Below are 17,693 nucleotides of genomic sequence, written 5' to 3'. Positions count from 1 at the left end.
AACAGGCTTGCGACTGATAGAGAAAGTAAGAAAAGAAAGCGTGCCGAGGAATCACAAGAACAGCAAGAAAACAGGCTTGCGGCTAAAGAACGCAAAACCACGTAGTTAGATGAAAATCCACCTGGACATCGAGAGTCAAAACATATCAAAACTGAAAATAATAGCGATGATGATTGGGTTTGGGATTTTGACTTGGATAAGGTCATCAATGCCTACCAGATTTAAGTTAGAAAACAAAGGTTCGGCGATATGTTCTTCATAGTAATATGGCGCGTAACAACTTACACGCGCGGGGGGGCTTTGGGGGGGTGCGAAGCGTCCCACCAACTAGGTGTGAGGGTGGCGCGAAGCGCCCCCCCTACAGATGGTATATATATATACATATATATATATATATATATATATATATATATATATATATATATATATATATATATATATATATATATATATATATATATATATATATATATATATATATATATATATATATATATATATATATATACATATATATATATATATATATATATATATATATATATATATATATATATATATATATATATATATATATATATATATATATATATATATATATATATATATATATATATATATATATATATATATGTTATCGTCCCGCTTATCGATAAAGGCAAAAGTTACTTATGACGACATTGACAATAATGTGTACAATGCATGAATTAGCGAGTTGAGCAGTCTTCAACTATTATATCGGATTAACGACGCTTCTTGACTACTAAGGCCCCTGCGTCGGCACTGCAGTGCATTCCTGCAGCATGATTCGATCTCTGGGTCACGTATTACCAAACTAAGGTCAAACCCACTGCGCCACCACAGGACCAATCTTCAACTTTCGAGCTTCGTAGTTCCAGTAACAACGCGACGTAGTTCCAGTAAGGAAAGTCTTCAATGGCTCTGGTGGTGCAGCCAATAGAGGAAGTTTAACTTTTCCTGAGGCGCAACACATTCCCATTGTTTTACCTTTGAATTTCAAGGCCTTGCAATAGGGACAAATTTTAGACATAGTCCCGATTTGAACACATCTACTCAAGCTATAACCATCGACTGGGCTGTACCTGAATGCCAGGCGATAACTTTCAGGTTGCTCTGATTCCTCGGTACGCTTTCTTTTCTTACTTTCTCTATCAGCAGCAAGCCTGATTTCTTGCTGTTCTTGTGACTCCTCGGCACGCCTTCTTTTTTCGCTTTCTCTTTTAGCAGCAAGTCTGGTTTCATGTTGCTCTGGTAGTTCCTCGGCACGCCTTCTTTTTTCACTTTCTCTTTTAGCAGCAAGAAGTTTTTTGGCATAGACTCTTTGAGCATCTTCCTCGGCTGTTGCCATTGTAAGTTCATCAATCATTTTAAAGTTAAACATTAATAGATTTCTACGTGAACGCATGTCTTAAATATCTTTAATGACGTCACCTTCATAACAAAAATGACGACAACTAACTTCATGACGTCAGTCAACACACAAACATGCCGTCACCTGACAGAAACATCCACAGACAACTTATTTTTATATATATAGATATATACATAAATATACAGATATATGTTTTTAACTACGTAAAACTTGCGAATATACAACATTTTTCGCTGTCCCATTGTCTGTGCATATAAATAGATTGTCAGGTTTACTGACTCTTGACCATGCAACATATAATTGTCCATGGGAAAAAACAGTCCGTATTCAGATCTATACCTCATTATTCTAATGATGTGTCCCTGTGTCCCGGTCGTCATTTATATTCCCTGTGTCCTGGTCGTCATTTGTGTCTCGGTGTCCCCGTTTGTAATTTCTATTTAAGTGTCCCGGTCGTCATTTATATTCCCTGTGTCCCGGTGTCTCGGTCGTCATTTGTGTCCCGGTCTGTAGTTTCTCTTCGAACAATCCCTGTGTCCCGGTCGTCATTTATATTCCCTGTGTCCCGGCCGTGATTTGTGTCCCGTTGTCCCAGTCTGTAATTTCTCTTTGAGTTTCCCGGTCGTCATTTATATTCCCTGTGTCCCGGTCGTCATTTGTGTCCCGGTCTGTAATTTCATCAGTTGACAAACATGACGTCAGTCGACAAACAGCTTCATGACGCATACAGCTCAATCCTTATAATGACGTCAGTCGACAAACATGACGTCAGTCGACGCACAAACATGACGTCACTCGACAGACATAACATACATACAACTTATTTTTATATATATAGATAGATATCTGCAGTATAATGGCTATAGTCAAGTTTCTCGTTCTATGAACACAGAAATCTGTTTTTCTTTTCAAAATTCAGGAATATTTCCCTTAAATCATCAAATGGCTCGGTCAATCGTACAAAATTCACTTGAAACTTGAAAATAAGGATGGCAAGGATGTAAAAAAAAATTCTGGGTGGCAGATGAGGAAGGGCTGAACAATATGTTTTTAATAGAAGTTCTATTATTAATATTGTTACTATTGTCGGCATTATATTGGCTACTAGCCAAGCTCCTCGTTCCAAGAACGCAGAAGACTGCTGCTCTCTTCTAAGTTGAGTAATGTCTTTTTAAGATTGTCACAGTGATCGGACGTAAAAAAAGCTCGAAAGTTGAAGATTGGTCCTGTGGTGGCGCAGTGGGTTTGACCTTAGTTTGGTAATACGGGACCCAGAGATCGAATCATGCTGCAGGAATGCACTGCAGGGCCGACGCAGGGACCTTAGTAGTCAAAAAGCGTCGTTAATCCGATACAATAGTTGAAGACTGCTCAACTCGCTAATTCATGCATTGTACACATTATTGTCAATGTCTTCATAAGTAACTTTTGCCTTTATCGATAAGCGGGACGATAATATGGCTCGGGCACTAGTACGCAAAAAATAGAAATAAAGGGAAAGAAAAGTTGACAATTTTTTTCAAAAATTGTATTTAATTTTCAATGTTATGTTTACTACTTACAAAAAGCACTTAGATACAGCAATTTCCTTCCAAATGAACCCTTGAACATCTCTCAATGATGTTTCCTCAAGATGTGCCTTTTAGATTTTGGTATGATAATAAACTGTTATCACCTTATCATGCGAAACATAGCTGTCCTAGTTAGAAATCTCACACATTATATCAGATTATCCCTGTTACCGAAGATAAATTTCAGACCATCAATTGATTTTGTCTTTTTCCTGTTTCCCATTAGGTTCTCAAGATTAAAAAGAGATTGGTTTAAAAGCCATTATACAGCAATTCCTTTCAAATGAACCCTTAAACATTTCTCAATGATGTTCCAGTACCCCACTAGTGGTAAAAAAGGAAAAAAGTAGGAGAATAAAAAAGGAGACATATCAATGCTTAATATGCGAAAAAGTCATTTATCTCGTGGCCTAAGATGTGATTCTTGTGTAAAGACTGTAATTCACTTAAATTGGGTTTTTGACTAGGGAGATTCTAATTGTGTAGTTTTTATCTCAACCCGATACCATTTTCTTAGGCTTCGGACCACTGCTGGAAATTCCCATAAATTTGTTTTCGCAAAATACTTTTACCATTAAAATTAATCAAAGTAATAATTACCGTTTCTGACTCAGCTTTAAACGTCAATTCATCTCCACTTGACTTTTTTTCCAACTTCGTTTTAAAATTTTCGTTACTTCGGGTTAGATTTTGTTCTTTTACTAGGTTTGGGTAGATGACAGTTTCTTTAAATTGCGTTTTAAAATTTTCGATTACTATGAGCCAGAGTTCATTCTTTACTAGGCTGCTGTACAAGCTGCAACCAATCTGACAGGTTGCTAAGACGAATATGCCAAAATTAACGTAAAATAATATGAAACAAATTATTCTGTGGTAACAAAAAAACCAGATTCTATTTTAACGAATGGTTAATTAATCGTTAATGACGATTCATGACCGATATTAAAATTACTGTTTCTGTAGTTATTGTTGTTATAGCTACTAATGTAATAATAGTAATTGATGGCAACTGATTTAATTTTGATATCTTTGTTACTTGAAGATTTCATTTGATATATCAACTGAAAATTTGATATATTTGCATTCCCCATACAATGTGGGGAATGCAACATGAATTTGGAACCATTTGATTATTACATATCTTTTATTAGATCAGTAGCAAGCGAACCAACATTTTTTGATGAAAGTAATATCCATATTGGAGATAGGTACTAAACAAGGAATTTTGAAATTAATTAAAATTCCTTGCTCCAGGCCCTTATAACAATTTTAAATTAGTGACGTTTGTGTAAGAGTAAAACGGTATTATCCATTTCTGAAGCTTATTATTTTGGTTCATAGAAGATCACAGATAAACCCACTTCGTTTTTAGTAACTTAGTAATTGAGATATACTAGCAATTACAGAGCCGGAATAAGCTGAAATAGCTCAGAACAAGAGTTTTAAAATGAAAGCAGAAGTCAAAACATCCAAGACAACGCAATAGTGCTGTGAAGGAGCGATGTGGGCACAATGTATTATTATTATTTTTTTTAATTTGTTTCAGACTAGGGCATGTCACATAGAAGGAGTTGTCATAAAAACTTTGAAAAGGACTCATTCGATTGGGATTGGAAGGGCCAGTGCCGTTTTGGATGGTCGAAAGTGATTGGAGCCCCCCCCCCCGACTACTCATTTCAGAATGCATATCCAATCAAAATTTTGAAATTGCCGCTTCTTTTGCATAGTTGAAAGGTCTGGCCAGAAATTCTGTCTATGAGGATGAAATCCCCCCACAGCCTGCGAGACAAGGGTTGTAAGTTATGCCCTGGGCGTATATAAGATTTTTATAAAAAGGGTGGCTGCAGAAACTTAGGAGTGGACTCACTGAACTGAATTTAAAAAAAAAAACAGTTTTTTTAACCTGTAAATAAGGAGCGACGTTCAAACTTAAAAGAACAGAAATTAGTCCGTATACGAAAGGGGCTGCCCCCTTCTCAGTGCCCCGCTCTTTGCCCTAAAGTATGAATCTTTCTCACAACTTTACTTTTTAAAACAATGAAAAATTTTAGTGAAAAGAGCGGGGTGGGGTGTTGAGGAAGGGCCCCTTTCATATACGGAATAATTTCTGTCCGTTTCAAGTTTTATTGTCGCTCCTTGCTTTCAGTAAAAAAAAAAACTATTTTTTTTTATTTAATCTTAATAAGAGCCAAAATTCCCAAATACATTGCACGTGTATAATTTTTGAATAGTCTGCTTGTGATGTTTTTTGGCCGATGATCATTAGTCTTATTTATTTCTTTCTAAAGCCAATTATAAAAAAGACTTGTAAGCATAAAAGGTCATACTTAACACCTTAACTTAGAAAATTACGTACGCAGTGTGAAAATTGCTTAATAATTCAATTTAAAAAGGGTATTACTTAATAGGTTTGACTAAAGTCAGCACAAAAGGGAGTTTTTTTTTTGCATTTACAAATCCAGAAAATAATAGAAAACATACCTTTTAAAAGTGGGACTATCCTACCCCAGCAAGTGATTGCACCTTTTCGGTGAAATTGACCCAATGCTAGCTCCATAAAAAACAAAGGAATTCCACCAATGCACAACATGATGATATACGGAACAAGAAAGGCACCTGAAAGTTAAGGTGTGTAAAGCAAAAACTTTCCACTTGAGCATTTCCCTAGCCTAAAAAAATAGGGCTCATAATAATAACAATATAAAAAACTTATCTTATTAAACAAGCAATAATTAGGTACATCTGTTATAAACAATTGTGGGTTGAATTCCTTGTAAATTAAAATTTACAGACCAAAATCCTGTAAAAAGCTGTCAAAATCAAGTTTAATATTTACTGATACTGATACTGATACTAAATATACTGATACTGAATGGCAATCAACCTGTTACTAAAATCGGAGGTTCCGATTTATATACTGAGTATACTGATACTGAATGGCAATCAACCTGTTACTAAAATCGGAGGTTCCGATGTGAATTAATTTTGCATTGCATTAACTTAGATTCACAGAATAGGTCAATTGAACTTGGAAAGTTGAACAGTTGAACATCTTAGCAAGATATTTAACTTTTTTTTTCAGACTAGATTTTTAACAAAGTTTGTTTTTCCTTTGCATAGTGTAAAGGCGCCAATTCAAGAGTTAATTAGGCAAAATTTTTAATGAATGTCAATACAATCAAATCTATAAAACTTCACAAAAGTGTTTTTTGTTCTTTAATAAAGGTATGGGGGGACAAGTTTCCACGGAGGGGGAGGTATAGGGGAGATACGATAGAACCGTTTTGTGTCTAAATTTTATTTCATCGAGCCAAGTTCGGTCCCCTGGTACTGCAAATGCATTTATCCCTAAGCTTATTCCCGGAAAGGACACTATAATTCCTTCTGAAGATTTACATACTAGAATTTTCCGGAGTGAAAAAATAATATAGATAGATGACTATTTGGTAATATTCATTTAGGGCCTCAATTTAAAAAAATAACGTCTTTCATATGAATGGCGTGCCGTCACAAACAATTGGAATGGTTATAATAAATTTTCCCGAAGATGAGTGTATGCTAAATGTTTTAAAAGTATATTACAATTTAATTTGATTGCCGATATATAAACACTTTTTTTTTTACAATAGCCTATAAGGAATATCTTGTTTAATCGTAATGTATTCATTAGTATCACAGCGCGGAAAGCTTTCGCTTGTCGTGCATAAATACAAATATTCAACAAAGCATTTGCAGTATCTAAAATAACTGAGAGTAAACTTGTATAAAAAAGTAAAGTTCAAAATAATAATGCTATGAAAAGATTTCCATGTGTGTCTGTTGGTCCAGAGGGGGATAGCTCGGCCAGACACTAGGAAGTCTTGTGTTAAACTCTCAGGGGCGGATCTAGAGGAAATTCTTGGGGGAGGAGCCAAGATGATAAGGGTGCCAATAAGCAAAATTTTTTGGTGCGGGGAAATGTGACAAGGGTGCTAAGAACTGGTCAAATTGACAAATTTATTTCAAAAAAGGAGTGAAAAACAGAAAAAAAGGAATGACGGCACCGGAACAATCTTGGAGAGCCCAGGGTCCTCCAAGCCCTCCCTCCCTGGATCCACCAGTGTAAAATATCATGCCATTAGTGACTGTTTCAAGATCACAGATGCGTGTTTTTTGTTTTGTTTTTTTTCCCAGGGGTGATTGTATCGACCCACTGGTTCTAGAATGTCGTGAGAGGACTCATTCTAACGGAAACTAAAAGTTCTAATGCCCTTTTGAAGTGACCGAAAAAATTGGTACCTAGGCCCCCTCCCCCGCTCATTTTCTCCCAAAGTCACCAGATCAAAATTTTGATATATCGATTTTGTTCAGCATAGTCAAAAACCTAATAACTATGTCTTTGGGAACGAAATATTTCCCCACATCCCCAGAGGAGGGGGTGCAAGTTACAGACTTTGACCATTGTTTACATATAGTAATGGTTATTGGGAAGCGTACAGACGTTAATAGGGGGACTTTTTCGTGGTGGGGAATCGAGAGTTACGTGGGAGGATCTTTCCATGGAGGAATTTATCATGAGGGAAGAGAATTTCCATGAAGGGGGTACAGGATTTTCTAGCATTGTTTAACCCAAAAAAATGAAAAAATAAATAAAAAAAAGTTTTTTTCACCTGAAAGTAAGGAGCAGCATTAAAACTGAAAACGAACAGAAATTATTATGTATATAAGGGGGTTTGTCTCCTCCTCAATACCTTGCTCCTTACGCTAAAGTATTTTTTTGTAATTTCAACTATTTACTCTACGGCCTTTGTGATTCAGGGTTCATTCTTAAAGAATTGGGACAAAATTCAAGCTTTAGTGTAAAGAGCGATGTATTGACGAGGGGGCAAACCTCCTCATTTTTTTTTAATCATTCGTGTACGGTGAGTCAAAATCAAAAGATGTATTAATTCAAAAGCGTTCAGAAATTAAATATATAAAAAAACAAGTTTATTTCAACTGAATGTAAGAAACAGCATTAAAACTTGAAACGTAAATAGAATAAACTTTTATAGAAAAGTAAAGTTCGCAATAAAAATGCTATGAGAAGATTTCCATGTGTGCCTTAAAACTTAAAACGAACAGAAATTATTCCCTATATGATACGGGTTGTCCCCTCCTCGACGCCTCGCTCTTTACACTGAAGTTTTTTTTATTATTTTAAAAAGAAGAGCTGTGAGAAAGAGTCAAACTCTAGCGTAAAGAGTGAGGCGTTGAGGAGGGGACAACCCTTATCATATACGGAATAATTTCTGTTCATTTTAAGTTTTAATGTCGCTCCTTACTTTCAGTTGAAAAAAACTTGTTTTTTTTTATATTTAATCCCTGTATAGACCATGCGTGAATTGAGATTTTGCTTTTTCGCCATTTTCAACCCATTCTACCTTTTAAGTGACCTATGTATGAGCATGGTAATAATGACTTACTTTTAATCTGAGTGAATTTTTAACAATTTAATAGGTGTATCCTAAAACTGAGTTGAAATAAATCTAACCTGTTCCGTGTTTGGATTTTTCTCAGAAAGTTGCGGAGAAATTTTGAAACGAAAAAGATTGTTCGAGTTCAACTTAACATTTAGCTGAGCAATGTCAAGTTGAAATGAAAAATTTACTTTCGGTAAATATACTTGTAAAAAATAATGTAAAAATATCCCAACAAGAAAACAAAAGACTATCAAAATATGAGGAGGCCTTCCCCACCTCAATGCCTCGCTCTTTAAGCTGGCTTTTTGTCTCAATTCTCTAAGAATGACTCCTGACACACAACAACCATTTAAATGGAATAAGAAGCTTTTTTAAAGTACAAGAAAAGATTAGCACAAAGAGCAAGGGATTGAGAGGGGGCAGCCTCCCTCACATACGGAATAATTACTGTTCATTTTAAGTTAACCATGTTTGTTTTAAGTTCCTGCTGTTCCACATGATCCATGTGGTCTCAGCACATGGATCTGTATCATGGACAAAGACATGGATCTTTACCCATTAAAAAAAAAATCGGGTAAAAGAAATCATGTATGTTTTTTTCGCCATCTTTATGCCAAAATGGTCGTTCTAATGCCAAATTATCGTAATTCCTTGTACTGTTCCCTATCTAATCCAATGAGGGCCTCCATACTCATACAGCCAGGGCCAGATAAAGGGTGAATGAAGCGATTGGGCCCAATCCGGCCCCCCATTCGAAAGGGCCCGCGTTACCAGCAAAATGAAAAATAAAATGATACTTAAAGCAAGTTATTTTGATGATAATGGATAAATTGCGGATTATTCAAATAATTAAAAATATATTTATTCTCATTTTGCATAGATGAATGAGATTTATTAATGCGCTTTTATTATATAATATATACTTTATAATTTAGAAAACTGATACCCGTGAAAATTCATGTCGAATTTATTCGAAATATTTGCATATTAAACATATTAAACTTTACGTGCGTAAACTACTATGCAGATATATTTTATTCAAATATTTAATATATAGAGAGAGCCCCGCAAAATAAACCTGATCGGGCCCAGTACCTATCCGATCCGGGCCTGCATGCAAGCATGATATGAAAGCAAAAGTTCTCTTAGACAGCTACAAAAAATCTTTGCATTATTGTTTCGCTTTGGGAAATTAAAACTCTTTCAAGGTTTCCTTTTGTGCTATGAACTTAAATTTTTCTCCCATCCCTTTAAGAGATAATGAAACTTTCTAATAATCCGGAAAAGGTTTCCAATCAGGAACCTTTCTAATAATATATTACTTTTTGTTTCCCAAGGGAATCAAGTATAAGGCCAAAAATGCACTAATATATTGCTCACATTTTGCTATAAGCCACTTCTTATTACCTAGGATTTTTTTTTCTTTTAATCACTGTTCAATATGTAATATATGTATGTATGATTATCTATTGTCGAATAAAAGAAATACTGTGTCCAGATCCGTATCCAGGATTTTGTTCGGGGGCTTATATAAAAAAGATTAAAAGGTATCACGAATTTATAGATACACATTTAATTACGTTTTGACGAGTCGGGCAAAGATTTGAGGGATGGGGTTAAAACCCCTTAGCCCCCTTGGTATGGCCTTGCCTGAGTCCATAATAGTATTTTTTAAACTAATCATATCATTCTTAAAGTGCCAAGGACAGTGAAAGCTAATTTAACTGAATCGGACAAGTAGAAGTTTACTCAGCTTTATAATAAAATCAGGAAAAATCGGGAACTCTGTTTTCGAATAAAAAGACCCATATATACTTAATTCCTTTTTGGTAATATTGTACAGAATTTAAAAAAAGGGGGTTAAATACCAGCAAAAAATAACTTAAAAACACGTGACACCAATAAGCTGAAGAAGCTTTAACTTTCCTTTGAAGGTCTAGCTGAACTTTTACGGATGAAAAGCGTTGTCAATTTTAGCTGATTGCTTTGCTTATTTGTTTTCACGATTGGGCGTGGCAACACTGACGAAAATGTAGTACCGCCCTAGAAAACTCCTAATTTTAAATAAAACCAAAATAAAAAACTTAAAAAAGCAAATTTTGGTGTCCTTGGTACTTTATCAAATAAAACAAGAAACTCATTTGTTTTACATACAAGGGAGGGGGAACTTTGAAGGAAACAGCATAAGGATTTGTCTTTGATATTAACTTGTGTTGTAATGAGTCCAATCAGTATATATTATTCCACCACAATTAGCAATAGTAAAAAAGTGATAATAACAAGGGGCTACCAGATAATAAACAAACATGATACACACAAAGAACTAAACAACCTTGAGCCAATTTCTACAGTGTAATTGAGAAGTATCTGAATCTTTGAACCTCTTTAGTCCTAAGTTAATAGATTATGAACAGGCGTTTGATTCAGCTGATAGAAGAGCTTTAGTGAAGATCCTATCCTTCTATGGTAAACCAGATAAATACATAGATAACTTCGAAGACCACACTACCTTTCCATGACGAGTATCACAGTTCAAAATAGGGATGAAACCTTTTAATCGTAAACTTTTTATAAGTTTTTGGACTGAAAAACAGAGATACAGGTGAATTTGTATTGAATTTAATTTATGATAATTTACTAAAATCAAATGAAGTAAGTCTCACCTCACCTAAGAGTTATGACTTCTGTCCACCTGATTTGTCAGATAAATCTAATGAACCGGAACCGAAAGGGTCAAAGAGATTTGCTTCCGCTGTTGCATTGAAAAAAAATAAGAGCAATAAACTATATGTAATTAGTTTATTGGGTATAAATTTTGTTTGTTTTTATTGATGTCTTTTAGTTTTACTGCTGATGATGAACACTGTATACGTGTTCGAAATATCCAGTTAAAACTTTTTATATCTGTTCACTGTCGATTAAAAGGTTTCATCCCTATTTTGAACTGTTATGCTTTCGCAGATAAATACATCAGAGAGCTATGTACGAGTAAAACATTGCTTCGGGGTAGGAAGTGAGGTTAGTAGCTGTTGAAAAGATACCCGTGTGTATTAAACCATGAGCGAAGTAGGTTGCGTCCTATTCCTAAATATATAGATTATTTTAATAGACTTTGTCGTAAGCAGCACAGCAAAGACAATGGGAGATCACGGAGTCATTTGGGGATGTAAACACTCCTAGACTTAGATTATGCTGATGACTTAAGTATCCTAGATGAAAATGTTTGCAAAATGAATGAATTTTTCGAGGTTTTGTGAGTTCAGGGTGCAAGAATATGTTTGAAATTGGTCATAAGAAAACTAAGTTACTAGGACTATAGGCAAGTGGAGATCAAGAGGTGGCTGGATAACGAGAAGGTTGGTCAAGTGAACAGCATCTCTCTTGGTTGCAAGTGATAGCTGCATTCTAGTAAAATACAAGAAAGACCCATAGTAACCAAAATGAATGGCCTGAAACCCCTAAAAACGGTGTGGCATCTAAACAAAATTAGGTGCTCATTTTGAAGAAAATTGCTACATCTACACCCTTTTGTAATTAACAAAACATAGCATTTTCAAAACAAAATCAATTTTGTTTACAAAAAAAGGTATTTTCATAAACAACATGAAGAATGAAGCCATACACAAGTATCTTTTGAAACGTGGCTTTTCTCGGGTACGGTGTCATATTTGACTGACTTTCCTGCCTGGATACCTGTGATCTGTTTTTTTGCTATCCCAACTAAGGAAAAGTAATAGGCTTTTTCCTGCGTGTTATGTACATAGTTCAAATTATATAGGCAAGTCTGAAGCAGCCAAACCACATCCAGCACCAAAAGACGCAGAGATCGGGCCAGCAGTAACCAAAAAACCAAGCTATCAGTAATTTGCATAATTTATGACAATTCACGGGGGACTATGTGGGTAATATCCAGATTTACAATATCATACATTAGTTTTAAGAAAGCTTTTGTCCATATTGTACCTCATTGATCATGGGGCATTTGCGATACCCGAAGCAACGTCCTATGATGCTCTAGCTGCAACCTCTTATCAAGCCAAAGCCCCACCTAAATTTGCATCTTATCATGCACATGCTTCTGCTCATACTTTTGCATCTAGTGTCTCACCAGTTTCTGCTCCAATTACCGCACCAAATGCTTTTCCTCAAGCTTCATCTTATGCCCCTCCCACAGCGAAAGGTCATAACACACGAGGTGCTACATTTATTTATGGGCTAACAACAATCATTCACTGTTTTAGCTGAGACAGATAATAGCATTCGAGTTTTTGGAGACGGTTTGGCCGATAAATTTCTTTTTGTTTCTGGGACAAAACACTTTGTTTTTGGTAAAAAACACTGTTGGGAAAAAATTCTGAAGGCAAGCCAATCAGAATTTCAAGTTTCCGGCTCCAAACGGTCAGTGCTTTACGTTAGTTACGGAGAGCAAAGTAAATGGAGATATTACCTGGGTCCACCAGGGACAAAAACCAGTACTAAACATTCGCACGAAAGAAAAAGAAACATGCTACACACATGCCAGATCTTCTCTCTGTGGATTTTTCTGCTCCTAAGTTTATCTGGAACAATTTTGAGCCTGAATGTATGGTTATTGTCAATATCATTACAACAGAGCGACTCGAGATTCAATCTTTCTTCGCAGGATGAGAGTCCTATAGCAACTAAACTGTAGTAACTTTTAAAGGATGAGTAGTTTTAGGCTTTACGATGTTATATATTTTGAAATTCCACACTTAGTCCCAGTGGCAGGTGAGATAAACTATGGAAATATCTCACAATCTGCTTATTATTTTCTGAAAGGTGTGAAACAATCACCATTTTTGAAAAGTATTCTCGACTAATATTGATTTGGATGTCTGTATTCCAAATTACACTCAGATTTTTAATCACTATGCCGAAAAAATTCTTGTAAGCTAATCTTTGCGGAAAACTTCCTGAAGGGTACAAAATTTTAGTGAACTAAATTAAACTTTGCAAAAATTTGGAGCTAGTGTCTTAGTTATCCATTTTGGAGATAGGGACCCCATGTGACCTTTGTGGAGAGAAGTGAATTTATAATTTTTTTTATTAGAATATTCCCAGGAGGGATTCTTGAATTTAAAAAAAACTTGATCGAATTTTCTAGAGTAAATTCTTAGAATGAAATAGCCGACAAAACAGCTAGGATTTTTGGGGACCAGAACACAATCGGACCTTTATTGGCGAAACAAAAGAAAGAAATCCCCAGAAACTCGTCATCAGGTCAGTTACTTGAAGGACTCATCAAATCTTGGCCAAGCTTAGTTGGAAGTAAGATAAAGTGCCCTAGTTGCTCTTTATTTTGGACATGCTATACTGCCCTCCATGAAAATGACATCTTAACTTTTTTCATTTGAACGTTTACAACTCCAATCAAGCAGATAACTTTCTTCTATTAGGGCCATAAACAATCTGAATTGTGAATTGTTAACACAAAGACTTTTAAACAGAGAAAAGGAAACGGGGTTGTTTATTTTTGTTCGTGCGATTGGCTCAAAAATTTCAAAGGATCTGCAATTTTGTCTGTAGGAGGGAAAGGGGTATTTGACCCAAAAAGGAGCAAACGAAATTTGTCCCTTATCAGTTTGAAAGTAAAAGTTATAAATTCTCGGGCCAAAAAGACTTACTTTGACTTAAGTCTCCTGCCGGGCACTGCTCGGCGTAGAGAGTGACGACTGCCTCCTCCACCCACTTCGGTCCATGGCGAGTATTTGCTCTTCGCCCTGTCTGATGTTTGCCATCGCCAAGAACTCGGACAGGCTGTCGGACCAACGTTTCTTCGGTCGGCCTCTTGGTCGCTTCCAACCAACTTTGATAGGGTCAAAGTCATAGATCATCTTTGCGGGTAGATGTGGTGGCATTCGAAGCAGATGCCCGAACCATCGTAAGGTTCGCTCGGCTGCTTGAGTCGAAAACCAAGATTGCTTTGTGAGCTGCAGAAGCTTTTCATTGCTGACGAAGTCAGACCATCGTAGGCCCTCAATCCTCCTCAGGCTCTTTGCATGAAATACGTCTATTTTCTTGAGGGTTGCAGCTGATGCTTGCCATGTCTCAGCTCCGTAAAGCATCACAGAACACGACTAGAGCGTTGAAGATCCGCAATTTCGTTGTGCGACTGATATTTGGTTTTTGCCAGAGGTGACGATTCAGTCTACCCATGAAAGAAGACGCTTTAGATAATCTTGCCTGCAGCTCGGGGAGAAGTGATCCATTTGAAGAAATTACGGAGCCCAGGTAGGTGAAGTCTTTAACAACCTCGATGCTAGTGGTGCTGTCCAGGCTAAATGGAGAGTTAACAGCAGGAGAAGACGGGTCTATGGCCATAATTTTAGTTTTGTTCCAGTTTATATGCAGTCCTACTTTGGCAGCCTCTTCTCGCAGAATTCGGAGCACTTCCAGCAGCTGCTCCATGGAGTCCACCAGAATGGCCAAGTCATCGGCAAAATCGACATCTGTGATGGTATGATCTCCGAATTTGAGCCCAAAGCTGAGACGTGAAGTGGTTTTTTGTCATAACGTAATCTATGATGACATTGAAGAGCTCTGGGGCCACTGCACATCCTTGGCGCAACCCTGTCGTGATTTGAAAGAACGGGCTGCGCCGACCATTTACTTGTACACAGCTCTCCGTCCCATGGTGCAGCGCCTTGAGAAGTCTGCAATATTTCTCGGGTAGGCCAGTCAACTCTAGGATCCGCCAAAGAGCTTTTCGATCGACTGAGTCAAATGCAGCACGGAAGTCAATGAAGGCAATAAATGCTTTCTGTTGGAACTCTGTGGTCTTCTCTACTATTTGTCGAATCGTGAAAATATGCTCGATGGTTGAACGATCCGACATAAAACCAGCTTGCTCCGGTCGCCGGATTTTACGAATGATGCTCCGACATCGATCCAGCAGGACCATTGAAAACAGTTTGCCAGGGACTGACAGTAGGGTTATTCCCCGGTAGTTGGAAGAGTCGCTTCTCGAGCCTTTTCTCTTCCATAAGGGGATGATGACACCCTTCCGCCAATCCTCTGGAATTATCTCTGTTTGCCAGATTGTAGAGAACAGGGTGTGTAGAAACAGGAGCATTGCAGGATCTCCATATTTTAGCAGCTCTGAGTTTAAGCCACAGATACCCGCAGCTTTATTATTCTTGAGTCTTTTTACTGCATGTCACATTTCTGAGGGGCCGAAAGGCTCATCTGGAGGAACATCTGTTCCAGGTCTTTGACTGCAAGGTTGGCTGGGACTATCATTAGGAGGCGCAGACGGACCAGTATTGTTGAGGAGCGAACAGAAGTGGTCCTTCCACCGCTCAAGACAAGAACCTTCGTCAGAGAGAAGTGCACCATCCCTGGACAGGACGGAACCCAAGGTGGGAGTTTTATTTTCAGTGAGGTCTCGGAGATGCTTGAATAGGCTGCCCATGTCTTTCTTTTTTGCAGCTAGCTCAATTTCATTGGCTTTCCTTGCAACAAACTGGGTTCTATCCCGGTGAATGAGTCTGTTCCGCACTCTATTGAGCCTCCGATATGTGATCATGTCCCAAAGAAGTCTTGCCTTCCGTCTTTGCTCTATGACTTGCAGTGTTTCATTAGTTAGCCACGATTTCTTTTGATAACTCCTCTTGCCAAGCACTAGTTGTGCTGCTTCACTGGTCTGCAATTTAAAATGCTTCCAGAGATCTTCGCTGCTATTAAGTGAGCCAAGGGCCTCGAAGCGATTCGATATCTCGATACTGTACTTCTGGCGAGTATATGGTTCCTTTAGTTTCCCAATATCTGCAGCGACGGGTTTGCTTTTCGATCGTTGTGCATGGAGGCGAAACCGAAAATCGGCACACACAAGCCTATGGTCTGAGTTTCCAAGCTCTGCTGATCTGTAAGTTCTGCAGTTCTTCACTAATGATCTCCAGCGTTTGGAAATAATGACGTAGTCAATCATCTTCTTTGTACGACCGTCATTACTATACCACGTGTACTGATGAATAGTTTTGCGTTGGAAGTAGGTGTTTGCAATGTAAAGGTCGTGAGATCGGCACAGTTCAAGTAAGCGGAGCCCATTGTCGTTAAGTGGGTCGGGGGATACAGGACCAAATGTGCCACGCCATAAACCCATATCATCGCGCACTGTCGCATTAAAGTCGCCAAGGAGAACAGTTATATCATGGGGGGGGGGGTACTGTTGCAAGGCATCTGGACAAAGCAGAGTAGAAATCCTCCTTAGTTGCATCATCAGAATTGTTGGTCGGGGCATAGCATATGATGACAGTCATCTTGCCATGCTTGTGTCAAAAGCGGGCCTTCATTAATCTGTCCGATACAGCTTCGTGTAAAAGTAAGGCCTTTCTTGTAAGGCTATTTAGTGCAAGGCCAACACCATTCCTTCTCGAGCTTCCTCCAGACCAGAGCAATGAGTCACTGTTACCTATTCGCTCTTCTCCGCTTCCGGTAAGACGTGTTTCTGTAAGACCTGCAATTGACACTTTATTCTTGCGAAGTTCTTCAGAGAGCAGGTTCTTTGACGCAGGTTCATTCAAAGTCAAGACATTCCAGGTGGCTATTCGTAGCCCCCTTCGGTCCATAAGGTTTAGTCTGTCAGTCATTCTGACGTCGTCAGCATGTCCATTGACGCGCGATGGTCGAGATCTTAAAAGGGAATCCGGGTCCAAGGCTATATTGTAACTTTTCGTAGCACTTAATTTTCGGGTGGAGGGTCGCTAGCCCAACCGACCCTAGGCCTGGAATCTGATTAGAGCTAGGTTAAACCTAGGTACTGAGATTCCCGGGGTGGGCTCCACCCGCCACAAGAGGTTGCGGCTGTCCTGATCGGAGTGTTTAGTTAGGGGAGAAACCCCATATCTAGAGGCACGTGGTCAGCAGACAGAGTCTGCCTCATTCCGGACGAACTCCACTCACCTACCGTATCCTGTGTTAAGTTGTTATTGGAAATTATAACGATTTTTTATATATATTTTTTTAACCAGCCGGTTGAGAAATTACATGATCATTTTTAATCAGACGGATATACCCAAATTCATTAACAGATTACATTATTATTTTTTCTTGGGGCAGATGTTTCAAAGGTTATCTTTCAACCTTACTTCGTTAAAAAAAAAATCAAAAAAAGAAACCATGTGACATTTTTGTGTTAATCAGTAAAAAAAAATCAAACAAAAGAAGATTTTTAAAGAAAGGTGAAGAGTTATATTAAACCAAAAACGAAAGGAAATAAAGTCAAAGAATCTTCTAAGCGTAAAACTACCATAAATCATCATTAATAAA

The 17,693-nt window shown here is 37.6% G+C and overlaps 1 protein-coding gene across 2 annotated transcripts in view; it reads right to left on the bottom strand.

The window, feature by feature from the left end:
- The window catches only part of LOC136038820 (sodium-dependent dopamine transporter-like), a 149,713-nt gene that overhangs the window by 113,161 nt on the left and 18,859 nt on the right, over window positions 1-17,693 (bottom strand). For both annotated transcript variants that reach the window (XM_065722222.1, XM_065722223.1), the window contains one exon: window positions 5,446-5,580. In XM_065722222.1, the coding sequence (XP_065578294.1) occupies window positions 5,446-5,580 (135 nt within the window). The remainder of the gene's footprint in view (window positions 1-5,445; window positions 5,581-17,693) is intronic.

This window comes from Artemia franciscana, chromosome 18, assembly GCF_032884065.1.
Source record: "Artemia franciscana chromosome 18, ASM3288406v1, whole genome shotgun sequence".
NCBI lineage: Eukaryota > Metazoa > Arthropoda > Branchiopoda > Anostraca > Artemiidae > Artemia > Artemia franciscana.
This window is presented reverse-complemented; position numbering and strand designations above follow the sequence as displayed.